At 36.6% G+C, this 23933-nt stretch overlaps 1 pseudogene and 8 gene segments (V, D, J or C); 2 read left to right on the top strand and 7 right to left on the bottom strand.

Moving 5' to 3' along the window:
• The first annotated feature begins 955 nt into the window (after positions 1-955).
• On the top strand, positions 956-3553 carry LOC119794805. The segment is given in 5 exon segments: positions 956-1033; positions 1194-1250; positions 1715-1822; positions 2144-2195; positions 3121-3553. Coding segments are annotated over 5 exon segments (624 nt in total).
• Positions 1706-17038, top strand: LOC119794800. The segment is given in 2 exon segments: positions 1706-1822; positions 16572-17038. A coding segment is annotated over 1 exon segment (255 nt).
• LOC119794799 lies at positions 3963-4881 on the bottom strand. The segment is given in 2 exon segments: positions 3963-4540; positions 4722-4881. Coding segments are annotated over 2 exon segments (360 nt in total).
• On the bottom strand, positions 6478-6946 carry LOC119794804. The segment is given in 2 exon segments: positions 6478-6803; positions 6898-6946. Coding segments are annotated over 2 exon segments (375 nt in total).
• On the bottom strand, positions 9800-10712 carry LOC119794797. The segment is given in 2 exon segments: positions 9800-10385; positions 10553-10712. Coding segments are annotated over 2 exon segments (357 nt in total).
• Positions 11883-12352, bottom strand: LOC119794803. The segment is given in 2 exon segments: positions 11883-12217; positions 12304-12352. Coding segments are annotated over 2 exon segments (384 nt in total).
• A 2145-nt stretch (positions 17039-19183) lies between the features above and the next one.
• Positions 19184-19877, bottom strand: LOC119794798 (annotated as a pseudogene).
• A 1226-nt stretch (positions 19878-21103) lies between these two features.
• Positions 21104-21625, bottom strand: LOC119794796. The segment is given in 2 exon segments: positions 21104-21464; positions 21577-21625. Coding segments are annotated over 2 exon segments (384 nt in total).
• Positions 21626-23387: 1762 nt separating this feature from the next.
• LOC119794795 lies at positions 23388-23900 on the bottom strand. The segment is given in 2 exon segments: positions 23388-23731; positions 23828-23900. Coding segments are annotated over 2 exon segments (417 nt in total).
• Between the last annotated feature and the right edge of the window lie 33 nt (positions 23901-23933).

The following is a 23933-nucleotide window of genomic DNA, read 5'->3' as shown; positions in this document are numbered from 1 at the left end:
CTGTCATCCTCACAGACTCCAGTGAACCTGCCCCCAGGCCTGAACCAGTTCCTGTGTTTATCCCATGTGTTTGTACTCAATAAACATTGTTAAACTTTTCATCTGTTTCCGTGGTGTTCTGCATACTGGGCTTTTCTGAAACCCATCATGACACTCATCAGTTTGTAGGAATCTATGAAAACATTTAGTGTCTTTTGTTGTTTTTGATAAACTTGAGATATTTTGGTAAAAAAATTTTAGCATTTAAAAGCCTCTCTCCAACAACAGGCAAAACAGATTTCATATTTTATATTCATATTTTATAAATGTCATTATCACATTTTTTCATAGATAACAGTTTTATCAAATATAAACTTTTCATATTTTTTTTGTGGTTTTATCAGAAGAATAAAATGTAAAAAAAAAAAAAAAAAGTTTGTTTAGTATTTAAAGTCCAGTCTTTATAATATTTTGTCAGATGTTAAGTTGAAGCTATGATTTAAATATTTTTTAGGCATAATCATATCTAATTTATTGCTTCTTTAACAATTGTGAGAACATGCTTTTTTTCCTACTATTTATGTATTTTTTATTTATTTTTTTTTTTTGCAGCAGAGGCAAAGCCTCTACAGCTGGAGCAGCACCCTGAGGCTCCCTGCAGACCAGTGGAGGAAGGTGGGCTCTGTGACCTGTGAGGCCACCCAGGGCTCCCAGTCTGCAGTCACCCAGACACTGAGGAGAGACCAGTGTTCCCAGTCCTGATCTGATTCACTCAGACTGGATCTGAGAAGGATTAAGGCCCCAGTAACCTCCGTTTCTATCTGTGGGGTCAACATAGACACTGTATAGGATTATAAATACTTAAGGGTACAATTGGACAATAAACTGCACCAAAAACACAACTGCCCTCTGCAGGAGGTGCCAGAGCCATCTCTATTTTCTGAGGCAGCTGATATCCTCCAACATCTGCTGGACAATGCTGCGGATGTTTTACGAGTCTGTGGTGGCCAGTGTCATCCTTTATGCTGTTACAGGCTGGGGCAGCAGACTGAAGGTGAAGATTTGACAAACAACAGACGTGACAAAATCATCCGCAATACCATTCACATTGTTGGAGAGGAGCTGTACTCTGTCAGAGAGCAGAATGTTGGCCAGGATAAATCCATACTGGAAAATTCTCCACATCCCTGTCATGATGTGCTGGTCACCCACAGAAGCACTTTCAGTCAGAGACTCATTTTATCACACAGCACCACAGAGCGCCAAAGGAAGTAAGTCCTACCTGTGACCATCAAACTGGATAATTAATCTCTCTGACAGTCATTTCATTTCATTACATACTATTTACTAATTTCATTACTTCACTATGCACCATGACACGGTCACGGTCATAAAACACAATGTGTGTGTGGCAATTATTTTACAATTGTCTAGATATATGCTTTTAGGTTGTTTTTGATATAAGTTTTTCTTTAATGTATTTCCTTTTTTTTATTCCAGTGAAGTTAAAAAACAAACAACTGGACTTTGTATTCCAAATTTGAAGACGCTTTGGTTCCCATCTATGAATCTTTTACAATTCAAAATGTAAATGTAAATGTTAATTTTTTTTTTTTTTTGAGTTTCTGGAAATCGAATCCCCTTAAAAGAAAAAAATATAATAGATTAATAAATGTGGTTGACAAGCTGTTTTTACTATAGCTAGAACTGTTCTAGTAGAGTTTGTTGTGTTCAGAGTCAGAGAGCCGTGTCTCTCTACAGTCAGAGGTTTTTGTACGACGATTCAATCGGTTTGTATCACTGTGGTACACGTTTGGTGGAGGAACCAGACTGGATGTTGGAAGTAAGTACAATTTTTCACTTTCTTTCATGCAGGATACTTTCTTTTAAATTTAAGGTATAAACCAAGAATAGATTCAGAAGTCCCTGTTTTAATAAGATGGTTATTTTATATCCATTAACCATAAAAGCTTCAGGTTTTGGGAGAAACTGAGAACAGTAGTAAAAAACACACACATTTTCTCTCTGAGTTTTTTTTAAGGTATTAAGGCAAAAAAATACATGAGAAAATGTTTGATTTTGAACCAGAACTAGTTTGTTGTGTTCAGAGTCAGAGAGCCGTGTCTTTCTACAGTCAGAGGTTTTTGTACGATGACTCAATTAGTTTGTATCACTGTGGAGGACTTTTGGTGGAGGAACCAGACTGGATGTTGGAAGTAAGTTTCTGAATATTTAAAAATAAATAAGATGAAAAAGACTAAGTGTTAAATATAGAATATTGACATTTTTTAACAACTTTAAGTTGATCATGTAAAATAGTTTTATTCTCTAAACCTAGAGATTTGGACATCTCTTTTATTTTAAATTTTTTTTATTTACATTAAAAGCACATTTATTGTCTAAAATTGCATAAATAGAAGTAAAAATGTAAACGTTATTGCAGCTAGTTGAAAAATATATTAGGAGTGTTATCAGCCAGAATTATATTTAGAGAAAGTGAGTAAACAAAAACCTTTATGTTGCAATGAAAATGATGACATTCTAAAATGATGTTTGTTTATGAATGTTACAAATACTTACATACTTTAATTTTTTTTCTTACTAATTTAATTAATTATAAAATGGTTTAGATCTTTCGAACATTGCATTATTATCTCTAGTTTGTATTTTTTAAACTTTGAAAGTTTCCTTAAAGTTAGTTCGCTAATTAATAAAGTTCTGAAATAACTCCAAAGGTTTGATTTGTTAACAACAGTTTAATTATTTGATGAAATATTATTGGTTTAAGAGTTTAAATGAGTTATAGTTAATGTTATTAAACTATTGCGAGAGTGTAAAATAGAGAAAAAAATGAAATATACTGTTATGTTTAGTTATCTTTTTTATGGTCAGTCAGATATATATTTCAGATTTTTGTTTAGTTTAAATTTCTCTGATACTTTTTAAGGTCATATCGGGGCTCTGTGTGCTGATATGCATGAAAGGTTCCTTTAATGGAAGTGAAACAATCTGTGAGGGAGTGACTGATGGAGTGAAAATAAAGTTTAACTGAAAATTCTTACAGGGTTTTTTTCACTGCTCTCTGCTATTTGACTAACAGCTGTGTGGTTTCTGTTCTCTAACCTGATTGGTGTCTCCTAGGTGACACCCGTCCCACCCTGACAGTACTGCCCCCCTCCAAAGAGGAGATGCAGCAGGGGAAGGCCACCCTCATGTGTCTGGCCAACAAGGGCTTCCCCTCCGGCTGGAGTCTGTCCTGGAAGGTGGACGGCAGCAGCAGCAGCGGCAGCTGGGAGCAGAACAGGAGCCCCGGGGTTCTGCAGAAGGACGGCCTCTACAGCTGGAGCAGCACCCTGAGTCTCCCTGCAGACCAGTGGAGGAAGGTGGGCTCTGTGACCTGTGAGGCCACCCAGGGCTCCCAGTCTGCAGTCACCCAGACACTGAGGAGAGACCAGTGTTCCCAGTCCTGATCTGATTCACTCAGACAATGATAATGGATTGAATCTGTCACTGCTCTCATTCTTTTTCTTCTGATTATTTTCTACTTTCAATGAATCATGTTTTTTTTTTTTTGTCACTGTGTTCACTATTCAAAATAAAATCACAAACTAATGAACTTCTGCTGTTGATTAATTTTATTTATCATGCTAAGAAACGAGCTGAAACTCACATATTTCTCTTTTTTGTGTCAATAATCAAGCTTTTATCTAACTGTGTGCTTAAATTTAGTTTTCTTACATTGTGTTCAATGTTCCTGCAATTCAGAAATAATTTTGCCGTTTTTATATAAAACAAATCAGATGCACATTTAATGACTTAATTCATATTTATACTTCTTTCATAATCTCATAGAATCAGCGGCTCTAAAAGGCTTGAACAACTGCTGATCAAAACTGACCTCTAAACAGCTTTTTAAAGAGAAAAATTTTGAAGTCAAGCAGAGTTTAAGTATTTTATAGATTCACTGTTAATACTTGCTGACCAGAAAAAAAAGTTTTTATACAAACGTACATTTTCAGCTTTTTCAATTTTCAAGGCATGTCACTCTATCAAAGTCTGCTTAAATCAGAAAATCTAAAACAAATGAAACAGTTATGAAAGGAAATGGATAAATAGCTTGAAATCATATATATAAAGCATGTTTGTATATCAGTTTTGAATGTAACATGTGGGGAAGCTTTTAGTGTTTCAGTTCAGCTGCTGAGTCGGATCAGTTCCTCTGCAGCTGAGGGAGGTTTTTGTATGACGTTCTATCACTGTGTGAACGGGGTGCTCCAACCCTGCTGACAGTAATAAACTCCTGCATCTTCAGCCTGAACTCCACTGATGGTCAGAGTGAAGTAAGAACCATAACCACTTCCACTGAAACGATCTAGAACTCCAGATTGACGATTTGTAGCTCTATATATCAGGAGTTTAGGAGCTTCTGCAGGTTTTTGAAGGTACCAGTGGAGGTAGTCTAAAACACCAGAACTGGTTTTACATTTGATGGAGACAGTCTGACCCTGAACAACAGACTGAGATCCAGGAGTCTGAGTAAGGATGATGTTTCCTGATGAACCTGGAAAACATGAAAAATCGCAACTGTAAGAAATAATGTTCAAATATGAATGACCGATAAACTGTGAAAATATTAACAAAAGCTTTATGATCTTGTTTCAATAATTCTCCATAATGACAGAATCATCATTTTCATGGAGATCATTTCTTCCTCAAACCAAGTTCTGAGCAGAGATTCTCACCCTGAACCAGGAGCCCCAGGATGGTCAGCAGTAGAGTCAGTAACATCATCATTGTGCTGCTGGTGGTTCAGTGGCTCTGAAAGGCCTGGACAGCCTCTGATCAACACTGACCTCTTAACAGCTGGGAGCAGAGAGGGAGGACACATATGCAAACACACAGAGTCAGTCACATGGAGCTGAACTGGCAGCATGTTTCCTCCTGAAACACATCAACATCATTAGAAAGCTGAATGGAGGAAAATTGAAAATAGTCCTGTTGATCTTTTACCTTTTAGACATTAATGTAGAAACTAAATGAAGTTAAATACAAAAGAAATGAGAGAAGGGAGAGTAGGGGGAACAACAGAAAAAAAACCTTTGGTAACTAGGTTGAATTAATTGCTGTGATTCATTAGAACTAAATGTTATGAAGATCTAAAAGGGTTAAATCTACATAATAAAGAAACTATGAATTTAAGCTGGGATTCTACATTAAACTGACAAAGAAACCAACTTCTCTCTAAACAACATTGTTCCAGCTGAAAGCTCATAATGTCAAGTCTCTTTTGATAACTGAGTGAAAATAATTCACACCTTTATCTCATCAAGAATAAGCAAATCTCCAAGTCTCTATGAACTAATTATTCTGTCCTTTCTTTGTTCAATTTAACTTTTAAGCAAAAAGACACTGAATTAACATCTAAGCCTTTTTTTTTTTTACTTTGCTGTGTTTAAAGCTACAGTGTGTAATTTTCAGCGACATCTAGCGGTCAGACTGCAGACTGCAGCAACATGAACATCTCCCCCCCACCGCCTCTCCCCCCCAACAGTACGGCGAGCGTTACGGGACAAAATGTCTTCCACGACGTCCACATCACCTACCTTCTCAAGTGATGAGGTTTGTTTACAAAGATAATTTTACAGATAGTATTTCATTAGTCTGTGTGTTCAGTACTGTCTCAGTTCATCTCTCTCAACTTGCCGTAGCTACTTTCGAGCGTAATGGGCGATCTCGCAAGTTTGTTGGCTCTGCGCTGCCGTAGCGAAAAGATGTCTGCCTCCATTGCTGCGAGACCCGCTCCTATGTAATTATAAATAACGAATTCTAAGGCAACGCAAATATTAAGGTTAAGAGGCTGAGCTCGTAGATGATGATAAATGACATAGTTATGTATAATATATTACATTTCTGACTGTATATCCCTGTAATTATTACACACTGTAGCTTTAAGGTATCTAAAGATAGTTAGTTTTATCATAAATGAAACAAAACAAAATCAGATTAAGTGAATATTTTTTTATGTTTTTTGCTGAACTATATGCAAATTACATCTACCAATAATTAATTAACTTAATGTTAAATACATAAACAAATTTTGAACTAGATGTGGAAGTTGATTTATGTTCAGTTTTTTAAACAGATACTGATTGGAATAAATTAAATTGTTAAAAGTGACTTTTATTTATTACTGATTGCTTAATGGTTTTTTTTATATTAAAGATTTTTATTAGAAATAAAACAAATTGAGGACTGTAAATATGTTATATTTTTTATCCTGATTGTTTTATATTTATATATTTTCAGATCCAATAATTTAGAGGTCTTTGTTTGAATCTTAAGAAAAATACACATTTTGTCTTAATAAGGCTTAATGGAATATAATGTGTGTTTAATGTGTTCAGTGAACTGTATCAGTCTCTGCAGTAGATCCCAGCTGCAGAACAAAGTTCAGTTTCTGTTCAGTCAGACTGAGGGAGGTTTTTGTACAATGAGTTTTCACTGTGTGAACACATTGCCACTGTGAAGACTCTGACAGTAATAAACTCCTGCATCTTCAGCCTGGACTCCACTGATGGTCAGAGTGAAGTCTATTCTATTTCCTGCTCCACTTCCAGTGAATCTGGAGGAGATTCCTGATAATCTGGAAGATGTCCAATAGATCAGAGCTTTAGGAGCTTCTCCTGGTTTCTGTTGATACCAGGACAGGCAGGGTGTGCTACAAGCTACTACTCTGTTAGCTTTACAGTCAATAGTGACAGTCTGACCAAGCTGTACTGATTTGGCTGCTGGCTGAGTCACAACCACATTTTGTCCATCAGACCCTGAGAGGAGAGAAGAAATACTGGATATTACATTGTGAGGTGAAACTCAGCTAAAGTATAAATTATTTTTACATAACAGAAAATTATTACACACCCTGAGTGAGGCAAAGGAGAGTCCAGAAGAGGATGCTTATCAAAGTCATGTTTTCTCTGCCTTTGTTGTCAGGACAGCTGTCAGTTCTCCAGTGTTCAACTCTCTGGACTATACAGGTGCTGGTCATAAAATTAGAATATCATGAAAAAGTAGATTGATTTCAGTAATTCCATTTAAAAAGTGAAACTTGTATATTATATTCATACATTACATACAAACTCATATATTTCAGATGTTTATTTTGTTTAATTTTGATGATTACAAATGACAACAAATGAAAATCTCAAATTCATCATATCAGAAAATTAGAATATTACTGAAGACCAATAAAAACAAAGGATTTATAGAAATGTTGGCCAACTGAAAAGTATGAACATGAAAAGTATGAGCATGTACAGCACTCAGTATTTAGTTGGGCCTCCTTTGGCCTGTATTACTGCAGCAATGCGGCGTGGCATGGAGTCGATCAGTCTGTGGCACTGCTCAGGTGTTATGATAGCCCAGGTTGCTCTAATAGTGGCTTTTAGCTCTTCTGAATTGTTGGGTCTGGTATATTGCATCTTCTTCTTCACAATACCCCATAGATTTTCTATGGGGTTAAGGTCAGGAGAGTTTGCTGGCCAATTAAGAACAGGGATACCATGGTCCTTCAACCAGGTACTGGTAGCTTTGGCACTGTGTGCAGGTGCCAAGTCCTGTTGGAAAATGAAATCTGCATCTCCAAAAAGTTGGTCAGCTGCAGGAAGCATGAAGTGCTCTAAAACTTCCTGGTATGTGGCTGCGTTGACCCTGGACCTCAGAAAACACAATGGACCAACACCAGCAGATGACATGGCACCCCAAACCATCACTGACTGTGGAAACTTTACACTGGACTTCAAGCAACGTGGATGAAGTGCCTCTTTTCTTTTCCTCCAGACTCTGGGACCTTGATTTCCAAAGGAAATGCAAAATTTACTTTCATCAGAGAACATGACTTTGGACCACTCACCAGCAGTCCAGTCCTGTTTCTCTTTAGCCCAGGCAAGACGCTTCTGACGCTGTCTGTGGTTCAAGAGTGGCTTGACACAAGGAATGCGACAGCAGAAACCCATGTCTTTCATACGTCTGTGTGTGGTGGTTCTTGAAGCACTCACTCCAGCTGCAGTCCACTCTTTGTGAATCTCCCCCACATTTTTGAATGGGTTTTGTTTCACAATCCTCTCCAGGGTGCGGTTATCTCTCTTGCTTGTACACTTTTTTCGACCACATCTTTTCCTTCCCTTCGCCTCTCTATTAATGTGCTTGGACACTGAGCTCTGTGAACAGCCAGCCTCTTTAGCGATGACCTTTTGTGTCTTGCCCTCCTTGTGCAAGGTGTCGATGGTCGTCTTTTGGACAACTGTCAAGTCAGCAGTCTTCCCCATGATTGTGTAGCCTATAGAACTAGACTGAAAGACCATTTAAAGGCTTTTGCAGGTGGTTTGAGTTAATTAGCTGATTAGAGTGTGGCACCAGGGGCCATCAATTTTGAACCTTTTCACAATATTCTAATTTTCTGATATGATGAATTTGAGATTTTCATTTGTTGTCATTTGTAATCATCAAAATTAAACAAAATAAACATCTGAAATATATGAGTTTGTATGTAATGTATGAATATAATATACAAGTTTCACTTTTTAAATGGAATTACTGAAATCAATCTACTTTTTCATGATATTCTAATTTTATGACCAGCACCTGTAAACTCTCCCAGAGCGCTGGAGCATGGAGCTGCTGATGCAAAGTGGCTCTATGGAAATACTCTGATTCACTCTGAAAGGTTCGTGATCATTCTGATGATGCTGTTCATCAGTTTAAGTTTTCTTTTTCAGTTTCACTTTTATTCATGTTTTGTGTTTTTTTTTTGTTTTATTGATTCAATTCCCATTTTATGGTGTTGTTTTGGATGTACTTGAATTCTTATGTATTTCTGGTTTGCCCTCTGTTGCCCTCTTGTGTCAATCTCCTTTCCCCTAGCTCCCTCCTAGATTCCTGTGTCCACACCTGCTCCCAATCTGCTGATAAGCCTGGTCTTTGTTTCTGCCTCCAATATATACACCTCCTGTTTATTAGTTGTTTGCTGGTTAATCGTCATTTTTTCCCCCTCATGTCTGCTTTACTTAATTTAAGTATTTTGTTTGTAGACTTTTACTTCTCTTGCCAATTTGGACATTAAACTAGCAAGAAACCACTTTAGCTTCAATCTCTTCATTTGGGTCCTTCAAACCTCCACTCAACCTGACAGTTACCATTTTACTTAAGCATTTTGATTATATTTTATGTTATGCATTTTGCCAATATTACAAAAAAAGCTAGCCAACTTAAAATTTTTCAAAAGACCCAACACACCTGGGTGTCTAACTGCAAGATTTTCATTAAAAATGACCACCTCTCTTGCACACTTATGGGAAAAACAGATTAAAATATGAAAGAAAAGGGAACTTTTAAACATATTCTTAATGTTTTCATATTTCTTATGCATGGATGGCAAAAATTAAGTTTTGTTTGACAGATAAATGCAGAGAATTACCTCCCCTTTAGCGGGAAAATGTAACAAAAGTTTGTTTAGTATTTGAAGTCCAGTCTTAATGTATTTTGTCAGATTTTAAGTTGTCTGCAGTCTTTGAGACACTGAGGAGAGACCAGTGTTCCCAGTCCTGATCTGATTCACTCAGACAATGATAATGGATTGAATCTGTCACCGCACCCATTCTTTCTCTTCTGTTTTTTTCTATTCTCAAGAAATCATTTTTGCTTTTTCATTATTGTCACTATTCAAAATAAAAAATAAACAAAAAATGAACATTTTTTGCAGTCAGCCTACTTTATTATTAAGCTAAATCATTAATCAAGTTTTTTTTCCTGACTGGATGTTTAAATGTATTACTTTATTTATGTTCAATGTTCATGCTATTGAGAAATAAATTAAAAGGGCCTGAAGAGCTGCTGATCATCTCTGGTCTCTGTGCAGCTTTTAAAGCATATGTTAGACATTTAAAAGCCAAGCAGGGTGATTTTATTAGTACTAAGTGTTAAAAGAAAATGGGTAAAAATGTAGAAAAGATAGTTTTCATCTGGGGAAGATTGTAGCGTTTCAATTCAGCTGCTGAGTCGGATCAGTTCCTCTGCAGCTGAGGGAGGTTTTTGTATGACGTTCTATCACTGTGTGAACGGGCTGTAACCCTGCTGACAGTAATAAACTCCTGCATCTTCAGCCTGAACTCCACTGATGGTCAGAGTGTAGTCAGAACCAGAACCACTTCCACTGAAACGATCTGGAACTCCAGACTGACGATTTGTAGCTCCATAAATCAGGAGTTTAGGAGCTTCTGCAGGTTTTTGAAGGTACCAGTGGAGGTTGCTATAAACACCAGAACTGGTTTTACATTTGATGGAGACAGTCTGACCCTGAACAACAGACTGAGATGCAGGAGTCTGAGTCAGGATGATGTCTCCTGATGAACCTGGAAAACAATTGAGAGAAATAACGTTGAATTAAAAATCACTGATAAACTGAAAAGATTAAAGAAAGCTTTATGATCTTGTTTCAATAATTCTCCATAATGACAGAATCATCATTTTCATAAAGCTGATTTGATCCTCAAACCAAATTCTGAGCAGAGAGTCTCACCCTGAACCAGGAGCCCCAGGATGGTCAGCAGTAGAGTCAGTAACATCATCATTGTGCTGCTGGTGGTTCAGTGGCTCTGAAAGGCCTGGACAGCCTCTGATCAACACTGACCTCTTAACAGCTGGGAGCAGAGAGGGAGGACACATATGCAAACACACAGAGTCAGTCACATGGAGCTGAACTGGCAGCATGTTTCCTCCTGAAACACATCAACATCATTAGAAAGCTGAATGGAGGAAGTTTGAAAAGGTTCCTGTTGATCTTTTAGCTTTTAGACAATAATGCAGCAACTGAATGAAGTTAAATACAAAAGAAATGAGAGAAGGGAGAGTAGGGAAAACAACAGAAAAGAAAACCTTTGGGAACTAGCTTAAATTAAGTGTTCCAGTCAAAAGTTTGTTTTGCTGTGAGTCATTATAACAAAACGTTCCCCAAAGATCTAAAAGGGTTAAATCTACATTTAAAAAAAAAGACTCTAAAGATTAAAACATCTTTAAATGTACGCCGGGATTCTTTAAAAGCAGCATTGAACTGACAAAGACACCAACTTCTCTCTAAACAACATTTTTCCAGCTGAAAGCCCATAATGTCAAGTCTCTTCTGATACCTGATTGAAAATAATTCACACCTTTATCTCATACAGACTAAGCAAATCTCCAAGTCTCTATGAACTAATTATCTGTCCTTTCTTTGTTCAATTTAACTTTTAAGCAAAAAGATCTTTGAATCAACATCAAAGCCTTTCATTACTGATTGCTTCATGTTTATATTTATTTATAAAAACATGTAAAATATGTTTTGTTTAGTTCTTGCATTCAGAGTTTAATCAGACTTCTTTAATCTTGAAAAATGAATCCCCTTTTCTTTTATCATTGTTCATGGTCTTATAAGGCTCCATTATATTAAGTAGGCCATCCTTGCCTGATCATCGCTACATTAAAGAAACTTGTAGAACTGAGCTGCAGGACAGGACAAGATGTTGGTCTACAACATTTAAATGTTTAGTTTCATAAATATTTGTTTTTAGAATTAAAACAAACTGAGTGTAAATATGTTATACTGGTTACCCTGATTGCTTTGTTTTAGCTTATACAGTTATCAATGGACAGATGAAATTGTATTTATCTATTTTCAGAATCAATAGTTTAGGGGTTTATCAACTTTGAATCTGAAAAAAACACATTTTGTCTTAATAAAGGTTAATGAAACTTAATGCTGTGTGTTTAATGTGTTCAGTGAACTGTATCAGTCTCTGCAGTAGATCCCAGCTGCGGAACAAAGTTCAGTTTCTGTTCAGTCAGACTGAGGGAGGTTGTTGTACGATGAGTTTTCACTGTGTGAACACGTCGCCACTGTGATAACTCTGACAGTAATAAACTCCTGCATCTTCAGCCTGGACTCCACTGATGGTCAGAGTGAAGTCTATTCCATTTCCTGCTCCACTTCCAGTGAATCTGGAGGAGATTCCTGAAAATCTATCAGATGTCAGATAGATCAGAGCTTTAGGAGCTTCTCCTGGTTTTTTGTGGTACCAGGCAAGGTAGTACTGTGAGCCTGAGTGGTGAGCTACTTTTCTGTTAACCTTACAGTCAACAGTGACAGTCTGACTAAGCTGCACTGATTTGGCTGCTGGCTGAGTCACAACAACATTTTGTCCATCAGACCCTGAGGAGAAAAAGAAAGACTGGACATTATATGATCAGACTAAACACCAAATGATTTCCATTATACAGGAAAATTGTTTTCCTCACCCTGAGTAAAGCAGAAGAGAGTCCAGATAATGAAGCTGATCAAAGTCATGTTTTCTGTGTCTTGTGTTGTCATGAAGGACAGCTGTCAGTCCTCCAGTGTTCAACTTTAAGGGCTATAAACTCTCCCAGATCACTGGAGCATGGAGCTGCTGATGCAAAGTGGCTCTATGGAAATGTTCTGACCTGCTGTAATTGGAAAAAGGATCCATGATGATATTTTGTTTGTCTCATCAGTTACTAAAAATCTATGAAAACATTTAGTGTTTTTTGTGTTTTTTGCAAACTTGAGATATTTTGCTAAAATATTTTTTGCCTTTAAAAGCCTCTCTAAAACCACAGGCAAAACAGATTTCATATTTCATATTCATATTTTATAAATGTCATGATAAAATATGTTTTTTATTCATAACAGCTCTATCTAATATAAACTTTTAACATATTTAGAAGTGCAGTTTTATCAGAAGAGTAAAATGTAACAAAGGTTTGTTTAGTATTTAAAGTCCAGGCTTTATTATATTTTTTCAGATGTTAAGTTGAAGCTATGATTAAAAATTTTTTTAGGATAATATCTAATTAATTACTTTTTAACAATTGTGAGAACATGCTTTTTTCCTACTATTGATGTATTTTTTTTTTTGCAGCAGAGGCAAAGCCTCTACAGCTGGAGCAGCACCCTGAGGCTCCCTGCAGACCAGTGGAGGAAGGTGGGCTCTGTGACCTGTGAGGCCACCCAGGGCTCCCAGTCTGAAGTCACTGAGGAGAGACCAGTGTTCCCAGTCCTGACCTGATTCACTCAGACTGGATCTGAGAAGGATTAAGTTACCCCGATTCTATCTGTGGGGTCAACATAGACACTGTTTAGGATTATAAATACTTAAGGGTACAATTGAACAATAAACTGGACTAAAAACACAACTGCCCTCTGCAGGAAGGGCCAGAGCCGTCTCTGTTTTCTGATGCAGCTGATGTCCTTCAACATCTGCTGGACAATGCTGCAGATGTTTTACGAGTCTGTGGTGGCCAGTGTCATCCTTTATGCTGTTACAGGCTGGGGCAGCAGACTGAAGGTGAATATTTGACGAACAACAGATGTAACAAACTCATCCGCAATGTTATTCACATTGTTGGAGAGGAGCTTTACTCTGTCAGAGAGCAGAATGTTGGCCAGGATAAGTCCATACTGGAAAATTCTGCACATCCCTGTCATGATGTGCTGGTCACCCACAGAAGCATTTTCAGTCAGAGACTCATTTTATCACACTGCATCACAGAGCGCCAAAGGAAGTAAGTCCTACCTGTGACCATCAAACTGGATAATTAATCTCTCTGACAGTCATTTCATTACATACTATTTACTAATATTACTTCATTACTTCACTATGCACCATGACACGGTCATGTGCAATAATAGTCATTTCGGTACTGAGCAGTATTGTAAATTTTAAATACTGTTGATTGTATATAATCTAATCCTTATCTTATTTTATTATTATGTTATTTTACAACGCTTACATGGGAAGGGTGTACTTTTACTGTGTGGATTGTAATTTTACTTATCTTAATCTGTCTTATTATGCTATATTTTATTTAGTTCTATTGTACTTACAATTGTATTTTTCCTCTCTTCTGTAAATGGTTGCACTGCAAGAAAATAATTAGCCGCAAGGGATTGATAAAGTAATTCTGATTCTGATTTAGCTCCTGGCTTAGCTTCTCTCTGTCCCGCATGCAAGCCCATTTTCCCCCCACCCCCACCCCATCTCCGTCCTCATTCTGAGTCCCACACATTCACTGGTGTCCTGGTCCTAGGGGGAAGACCATTCTACTCCTTTTTCTAGGTTAATCATCCAAGCAAATGTTGATTCACAGTATCAATTTATTTCATTTATGTCATTATCTGCTTCTGTCTTCTTGAACCCTCAGGTGGTAGATGGCCGCTCCTTCTGAGCCTGGCTCCGCTGGAGGTTTCTTCCTGTTAAAAGGGAGTTTTCCTCTCCACTGTTGTTACATTAATGCTTGATGAGACAGATTGCAGCAAGTCAATGACTCCTTGCAATCAACTGCTTTTCCTCAGACAGAAAGGTTTTGATGAATCTAAATAACTTCAATAATATATTTCTAATGGCAACTTTTCTAAACACAGATCCCAGACACCTGTATGAGTCTCTCCAGGTGGAATTAGCAAAGAAAATTACAGACAGCCTATCAGCAATTATTAATTAATAAACTTAATCATTGAAATCTAAGTAAACTCATACTGCCTGACTCAAGAAAGACAAACATTTGTCTCATGCAAAAGAAAACGTAGCAGGAGAGTCTGTGATTAAAAACTAAAGAAAATGTTGTTTTTTTTATATATTCACAACTAAAAAACAAACAAAAACTAGGGAGCATGGGATGGAAGAGGATGGGGAGGAGAAGAAGTAGGAAAGTTTAGCAAGATCATAAAAAAAAAGAAGTTACAGGTAGAATCTCAATGAGCCAGACTACATCTCTTGACATCTGGGCCCCATTTGTAACCATAACCATTGATGAATTTTCTGTTTTTAGGAAAGAACAAAATAAATTTGGGGGTGGAGTGGCTCTTTATGTACAAAATAATTTACCTGCCAGAATACATTTAGATTCAATGAGGGAGGAAATCAAAGCATGTTGTGTAAAAATACATGTGCCTTATTTTAAAACCACTCTTAGTTTGTTGCTTCTATAGGCCCCCTAATGTAGATGCTGTGACTGGATTCTTTGAACTGCTTGATCAGATATCAGATAAAAACAGCAAGAATTATCTGCTGGGTGATGCAAATGTTGAGTGGTTGGTGCAGTCTTCTCCCAACAGGGAAAGGTTACTCTCTATACTGAGTGCATGTAGTCTGTCCTAAGTTGATGAAGTCCCCACAAGAGTGGTGGATTAGTGGTTAGGGAATAGAGCTTGGCTTCCTGAGGTTCTGAGTTCAAGCCCCACACACACGAACTGCTACTCTTGGTACCTGAGCAAATGATCCTTAACTCCACACTGCTCCCCGGGGGCCACACAATGGCAGCCAGCTGCTCCCCAAGGCGATGGGTTAAATGCAGATAGTTCATTTTGTTGCTCTACTCGAGACAGTGTAAAGACAATTTAAAAAAGCTAGTAAAAAAAAATATTAGAAATGATGGAATTATCTCTGCAACATGCATTGACACATCTACACCAATACAGTGCTCTAAGGGCCATCTTTGCACCTGTAGATTTTAGTGACCATAATATAATCGCTGTAACTAGAAAAAATAAGATTCCAAAAGGTATGGCTAAAATAATCTTAACTCAGGACTTTTGGTGGAGGAACCAGACTGGATGTTGGAAGTAAGTTTCTAAATATTTAAAAATAAATCAGATGAAAAAGACTTAGTGTTAAATGTAGAATATTGACATTTTTTAACAACCTTAAGTTGATCATGTAAAATAGTTTTATTCTCTAAACTTAGAGATTTGGACATTTCTTTTATTTTTTTATTAACAATAAAAACACGTTTATTTTCTAAAATTGCAGAAGTAGAAGTAAAAATGTAAATTTTATTGCAGCTGGTTGAAAAATATATTAGGACTACTTTAGTGTTATCTGCCCGAATTATATGTAGAGAAAGAGAGAAAGCAAAAACTTTTACATTGCAATGAAAACGACGACATCCTATATGGTGTTTGTTTCTGAATACTACAAATACTTACATACCTTACATTTTTTTCTTACTAATTTAATTAATTATACAATTGTTTAGATCTTTTGCCCATTTCATTATTATCTCTAGTTTGTATTTTTTAAACTTTGAAAGTTTCCTTAAAGTTGCCTTAGCTAATCAATAAAGTTCTGAAATAACTCAAAAGTTTTGATTTGTTAACAAAAGTTTAATTCTTCGATGAGAGATTATTAGTTTAAGGGTTAAAATGAGGTATAGTTAATGTTATTGAACTATTGCGAGAGTGTAAAATAGAGAATAAATGAAATATACTGTTATGTTTAGTTATCCTTTTTATGGTCAGTCAGATATATATTTCAGTTTATTGTTTAGTTTAAATTTCTCTGATACTTTTTAAGGTCATATCGGGGCTCTGTGTGCTGATATGCATGAAAGGTTCCTTTAATGGAAGTGAAACAATCTGTGAGGGAGTGACTGATGGAGTGGAAAATAAAGTTTAACTGAAAATTCTTATAGGGTTTTTTTCACTGCTCTCTGCTATTTGACTAACAGCTGTGTGGTTCCTGTTCTCTAACCTGATTGGTGTCTCCTAGGTGACACCCGTCCCACCCTGACAGTGCTGCCCCCCTCCAGTGAGGAGCTGCAGCAGGGGAAGGCCACCCTCATGTGTTTGGCCAACAAGGGCTTCCCCTCCGGCTGGAGTCTGTCCTGGAAGGTGGACGGCAGCAGCAGCAGCAGCTGGGAGCAGAGCAGGAGCCCCGGGGTTCTGCAGAAGGACGGCCTCTACAGCTGGAGCAGCACCCTGAGGCTCCCTGCAGACCAGTGGAGGAAGGTGGGCTCTGTGACCTGTGAGGCCACCCAGGGCTCCCAGTCTGCAGTCACAGAGACACTGAGGAGAGACCAGTGTTCCCAGTCCTGACCTGATTCACTCAGACAATGATAATGGATTGAATCTGTCACTGCTCTCATTCTTTCTCTTCTGATTATTTTCTACTTTCAATGAATCATGTTTTCCTTGTCACTGTGTTCACTATTCAAAATAAAATCACAAACTAATGAACTCCTGATGTTGATCAATTTTATTTCTTATGCTAAGAAACGAGCTGAAACTCACATATTTCTCTTTTTGTGTCATTAATCAAGCTTTTATCTGACCGTGTGCTTAAATTTAGTTTTCTTACATTATGTTTAATGTGCCTGCAATTCAGAAATAAATCAAACGTTTTTATATAAAACAAATCAGATGCACATTTAATGACTTAATGTTCATATTTATATTTCTTTCATAATCGCATTGAATCAGTGGCTCTGAAAGATTTGAACAACTGCTGATCAAAACTGACCTCTAAACAGCTTTTTAAAGAAAAGGTTTGAAATTTTGAAGTCAAGCTGAGTTTAACTATTTTATAGATTCACTGTTAATACTGGCTGACCAGAAAAAAAAAGTTTTATACTAACAAACTTTTTCAGCTTTTTCAATTCTCAAGGCACATCACTCTATCAAGGTCTGATTAAATCAGAACATCTAAACAGATAAAACAGTTATAAAAGGAAATGGGTAAATAGTTTGAAATCATATATATAAAGCATATTTTTATATCAGTTTTGAATGTAAGCTTTTAGTGTTTTAGTTCAACTGCTGAGTCTGATCAGATCTACAGAGCTTTATTCTTCAATCAAGAGAGTTGGCTCCAATGGGGATTGCAGGAAAGCAACCTCTTGCATTCGATGATCCACAAAGGCTGGGGCTGTTATCTGGTGACCCAGCCTCAATAGTACTATAACTGTAGGAAAAGAAAGCCAGCAGGTGAGTTGTGTTTAAGGCAAGTGCCTTATGTTGCTGGATTAAAATTAATGGCGGACATAGATAAATTTTTTAAATCTAGACGAATCCCACTGTAATTTTGAAAGTAATCTCGGTTAAATTTGCTCATTTGAATTCTGCCAAAGGCATTCGTATGTGTGTGCTACCTCCAGAATTTAAATAACAGCTTTTATTTATTTATTTTTGTTTGCACAATGTTCTTCCTTAAGATTTTAATGGAGGCATAAATACTTATTTTGATAATTTCTTTCTGTGTTTTTGCTGCAAAAAATAGAGTGTCACTCTTCCAATTGTAAATGTCCCACTTTAACAATATATTGTGTCCAAAATTCCACTTTGAGGAAACAGTGTTGTAGGATAATATAAAAATTCTGTTTAGGATGTTATGTGAAGGTCTCAAAAATGTATCATGAGCTCTAGAAATAATATGGGAATTACCACCTTTCTTGCACACTGATGAGAAAAACAGATTAAAATATGAAAAAAAAGGGAACTTTTAAACATATTCCTAACCTTTTTATATTTCTTATGCATGGATGGCAAAAATTAAGTTTTGTTTGATGGATAAAGGCAGATAATTACCTCCTCTGTTGCTGGAAAATGTAACAAAAGTTTGTTTAGTGTTTAAAGTCCAGTCTTTATTATATTTTGTCAGATGTTAACTTGTAACAATGACTAAAAATATTTTTAGGCATTATATGTCATTTATTTCTTTTATTTTTAACAATTGTGAGTACATGCTTTTTTCCTGCTATTTTTTATTTTATTTTATTTTTTTTGCAGCAGAAGGACGGCCTCTACAGCTGGAGCAGCACCCTGAGGCTCCCTGCAGACCAGTGGAGGAAGGTGGGCTCTGTGACCTGTGAGGCCACCCAGGGGTCCCAGTCTGCAGTCACAGAGACACTGAGGAGAGACCAGTGTTTCCAGTCCTGACCTGATTTACTCAGACAATTATAATGGATTGAATCTGTCACTGCTCTCATTCTTTCTCTTTTGTTTTTTCTATTCTCAAGAAATCCTGTTTGGTTTTTCATTATTGCCACCATTCAAAATAAAAAAATAAATAAAAAATAAGAATTTTTGCTGTCAATCTATTTTAATATTAAGCTAAATCATTAATCAAGCTTTTTTCCTGACTGAATGATTAAATTTAGATGTCTTTCTTTATGTTCAATGTTCATGCAATTCAGATATAATTATCAAAAAGGGCCTGAAGAGCTGCTGATCATCTCTGGTCTCTGAGCAGCTTTTAAAGCATAGGTTTGATGTTTAAAATACAAGTGATTTCATTAGTACTAAGTAATAAAAGAAAATGGGTAAAAATGTAGAAAAGATAGTTTCACATCTGGGGAAACTTGTAGTGTTTCAGTTCAGCTGCTTAGTCAGATCAGTTCCTCTGCAGCTGAGGGAGGTTTTTGTACGACGTTCTATCACTGTGTGAACGAGCTGTGACCCTGCTGACAGTAATAAACTCCTGCATCTTCAGCCTGAACTCCACTGATGGTCAGAGTGAAGTCAGAACCAGAACCACTTCCACTGAAACGATCTGGAACTCCAGACTGACGAGTTGTAGCAAATCGAATCAGGAGTTTAGGAGCTTCTGCGGGTTTCTGAAGGTACCAGTGGAGGTAGCTAGAAAACACCAGAACTGGTTTTACATTTGATGGAGACAGTCTGACCCTGAACAACAGACTTAGATCCAGGAGTCTGAGTCAGGATGATGTCTCCTGATGAACCTGGAAAACATGAAAAATTGCAATTGAAAGAAATAATGTTAAAATATGAATGACTGATAAACTGAAAATATTAACAAAAGCTTTATGACTTGTTTCAATAATTCTCCATAATGACAGAATCATCATTTTCATGAATCTGATTTCTTCCTCAAACCAAGTTCTGAGCAGAGAGTCTCACCCTGAACCAGGAGCTCCAGGATGGTCAGCAGTAGAGTCAGTAACATCATCATTGTGCTGCTGGTGGTTCAGTGGCTCTGAAAGGCCTGGACAGCCTCTGATCAACACTGACCTCTTAACAGCTGGGAGCAGAGAGGGAGGACACATATGCAAACACACAGAGTCAGTCACATGGAGCTGAACTGGCAGCATGTTTCCTCCTGAAACACATCAACATCATTAGAAAGCTGAATGGAGGAAGTTTGAAAAGGTTCCTGTTGATCTTTTATCTGTTAGACATTAATGAAGCAACTAAATGAAGTTAAATCCGTAATAAATAAGCGAAGGGAGAGTGGGAAAAACAACAGACAACAAACCTTTGGGAAGTAGCTTAAATAAATGTTCCAGTCAAAGGTTTATTTTAATTGAGTGAAAATAATTCACACCTTTATCTCATCCAGACTAAGCAAATCTCCAAGTCTCTATGATAATTATTCTGTCCTTTCTTTGTTCATTTTAACTTTAGAGCAAAAAGACCTTTGAATCAACATCTAATCCTTTTTTATTGTTTTACTTCTCTGTGATTAAGGTATCTAAAGAAAGTTAGTTTAAAAGATATTAAACAAACCAAAATCAGATTAAGTGAATCCAAAGTTTTATTGGTATTTTGTTTGCTGAATTTTATGCTGATTAAATTTGCCATATTAGTGAATTAATGAACTTAATATTAAATACATATAAACAAACTTTTGAACTAGATGTGAAAGTTAATTTATATTCCTGTTTTAATACAGATACTGATTGGAATAAATTCTGTTAAATCGTTAAAAGTGACCAAAGTAGCTTTGCTTTCCTTCCCGATTGCTTCATGTTTATATTTATCTTTATAAAAACATGTTAAATATGTTTTGTTGAGTGTCTGTATTCATAGTTTAATCAGACTTCTTTAATCTTGAAAAAGGAATACATTTTTCTCTTATCATTGTTCATGATCACATAAGGCTGCATCAAATGAAGTAGGCCATTCTTGCCAAACTGTCGCTACATTAAAGAACTGAGCTGCAGGACAGGACAAGATGTTGGTCTACAAAATTTAAATGTTTAGTTTCATAAACTTATTTATTAAAATTAGAACAAATTGATGAGTGCAAATATGTTTACTGTTAATCCTGATTCTTTTGTTTTAGCTCATGCAGTTGTTATCAGTGGAATGGCTGGAATGTATCTATATATTTTCAGATTCAATATTATATTATATTATTAACTTTGGATTTTGAAAAATCACATTTTGTCTTAATAAGGCTTAATGGAACATAATGTTGTGTGTTCAATGTGTTCAGTGAACTGTATCAGTCTCTGCAGTAGATCCCAGCTGCGGAACAAAGTTCAGTTTCTGTTCAGCCAGACTGAGGGAGGTTTTTGTACGATGAGTTTTCACTGTGTGAACACAGGACCACTGTGAAGACTCTGACAGTAATAAACTCCTGCATCTTCAGCCTGGACTCCACTGATGGTCAGAGTGAAGTCTATTCCATTTCCTGCTCCACTTCCAGTGAATCTGGAGGAGATTCCTGAAAATCTATCAGATGTTCTGTAGATCAGAGCTTTAGTAGCTTCTCTTGTTTTTTGGTGGTACCAGGCAAGGTAGTACTGTGAGCCTGAGTAGTGAACTACTTGTCTGTTAACCTTACAGTCAATAGTGACAGTCTGACCAAGCTGCACTGATTTGGCTGCTGGCTGAGTCACAACAACATTTTGTCCATCAGACCCTGAGGAGAAAAAAGAAACACTGGAGATTAGATGATCAGACTAAACACCAAACGATTTCCATTAGAAAGGAAAAATATTTTCCTCCACAAAACAGAAGATTATTTTCCTCACCCTGAGTAAAGCAGATGAGAGTCCAGATGATGAAGCTGATCAAAGTCATATTTTCTGTCTTGCGTTGTCATGAAGGACAGCTGTCAGTCCTCCAGTGTTCAACTTTAAGGACTATAAACTCTCCCAGATAACTGGAGCATGGAGCTGCTGATGTAAAGTGGCTCTATGGAAATGATCTGACCTGCTGTAATTGGAAATAGGATCTGTGATGACATTTGTTTGTCTTATAAGTAGGTAGGAATTTGTTGAAAACATTTAATGTCTTTTGCAAACCTGAGATATTTTAGTTAAATATTGTTTGCCTTTAAAAGCCTCTCTCCAGCACAGATTAGCCAAAATGTTATTCTGAAAAGTTGAAATCAGACAAACCTTTTTTAAAGATTAGAAAATGATAAACCTTTATTCATAACATCTTTATAAAATATAAACTTTGCATATATTTAGAAGTGCAATTTTATCAGAACAGTAAAATGTAACAAAAGTTTGTATAGTATTTAAAGTCCAGTCTATATATTTTCTCAGATCTTAAGTTGTAACAATGATTGAAATAATTTTTTAGGCATTGTATGTAATTTTTTTATTTTATTATTAACAATTTTAAGTACATGCATTTTTCATACTTTTTTTGCAGCAGAAGGACGGCCTCTACAGCTGGAGCAGCACCCTGAGGCTCCCTGCAGACCAGTGGAGGAAGGTGGGCTCTGTGACCTGTGAGGCCACCCAGGGCTCCCAGTCTGCAGTCACCCAGACACTGAGGAGAGACCCGTGCTCCCAGTCCTGACCTGATTCACTCAGACAATTATAATGGATTGAATCTGTCACTGCTCTCATTCTTTCTCTTATGATTGTTCTGTATTTTAAAGGAATTATGTTTGCTTTGTCATTTTGGTAACTATTCAAATTGTCTACCTTTTTTATAATTCAGTTACTAAATTAGCTGAAATTCACTCCATTCTGCATTTTATGTCAGTAAGCAAGCTTGTATTTACCAACCAGTGGTTTGAATTTAGTTTTATTTCTGTATGTATAATCTACATGCAACTCAGAAATAAATACTGTAGGATTTTTTTATTTATTTTTTATTTTTTACAGTGTGCTGTCTGACGATGTGGCAATAAGAATAACTGTCTTCATATCAAACAGAGCCCAACAGGTTTTGCTTTCACAAGTGGAGGAGTACAGCACCATATGTATTTAATGCTCTGAACTTCCATGTCATTATGATTTTTTTGCACCATGTTTTTTCCCCATAATGTTTATATTTGATCACTGCTGCACTTTATGAAATGAAAATGTCATGAAACATGTACAAAACGAAATTTTGTTTTGTACACACTCTGTGTATACAAAATGACAATAACAGTCTAAGATTGCTCCATGTTTATTTCTGTCTTTATAAAAACATGTTAAATATGTTTTGTTGAGTTTCTGCATTCAGATTTTAGTCAGACTTCTTTAGTCTTTAAAAATGAATCAATTTTCTCTTATCATTGTTCATCATCTCATGAGGCTCCATCATATTAAATAGGCCATTCCTGCCACATCATCATCACATTAAAAATAACTAATTCTCCTGCCATGTTTAAACATTTAGTTTCATAAACATTTTTAGTAGTTTGATTAATTAATGATTGCAATATGTAATCTCAATTAAAATATTTAGATGATCAACTTTAGTGCTTAATTAAATATAATACTGTGTGTTTAATGTGTTCAGTGAACTGTATCAGTCTCTGCAGTAGATCCCAGCTGCAGAACAAAATTCAGTTTCTGTTCAGTCAGACTGAGGGAGGTTTTTGTACGATGAGTTTTTACTGTGTGAACACAGGACCACTGTGATAACTCTGACAGTAATAAACTCCTGCATCTTCAGCCTGGACTCCACTGATGGTCAGAGTGAAGTCTTTAAAATTTCCTGCTCCACTTCCAGTGAATCTGGAGGAGATTCCTGAATATTTGGCAGATGTTCCATAAATTAGAGCTTTAGGAGCTTCTCTGGGTTTTTGTTGATACCAGGACAGGCAGGGAAGATTGTCGTTCCAGCAATCAGATATTGAAAGTGCCTGACTGGCCTTACATTCAATAGTGACAGTCTGACCAAGCTGCACTGATTTGGCTGCTGACTGAGTCACAACCACATTTTGTCCATCAGACCCTGAGGAGAAACAAAAAACATTGGACATGAGATGAGGAGGTGAAACTCAGCCACTCTCCGAATCATTTTCAAATGACAGAAAAAAAATATCCTCACCCTGAGTTAAGCAGAGGAGAGTCCAGATGAGGATTCTGATCAAAGTCATATTTTCTGTGTCTTCTGTTGTCATAAAGGACCGCTGTCAGTCATCTAGTGTTCAACT

Source organism: Cyprinodon tularosa, unplaced genomic scaffold (genome assembly GCF_016077235.1).
Source record: "Cyprinodon tularosa strain WSP-4 unplaced genomic scaffold, ASM1607723v1 ctg492, whole genome shotgun sequence".
Lineage (NCBI taxonomy): Eukaryota > Metazoa > Chordata > Actinopteri > Cyprinodontiformes > Cyprinodontidae > Cyprinodon > Cyprinodon tularosa.
This window is presented reverse-complemented; position numbering and strand designations above follow the sequence as displayed.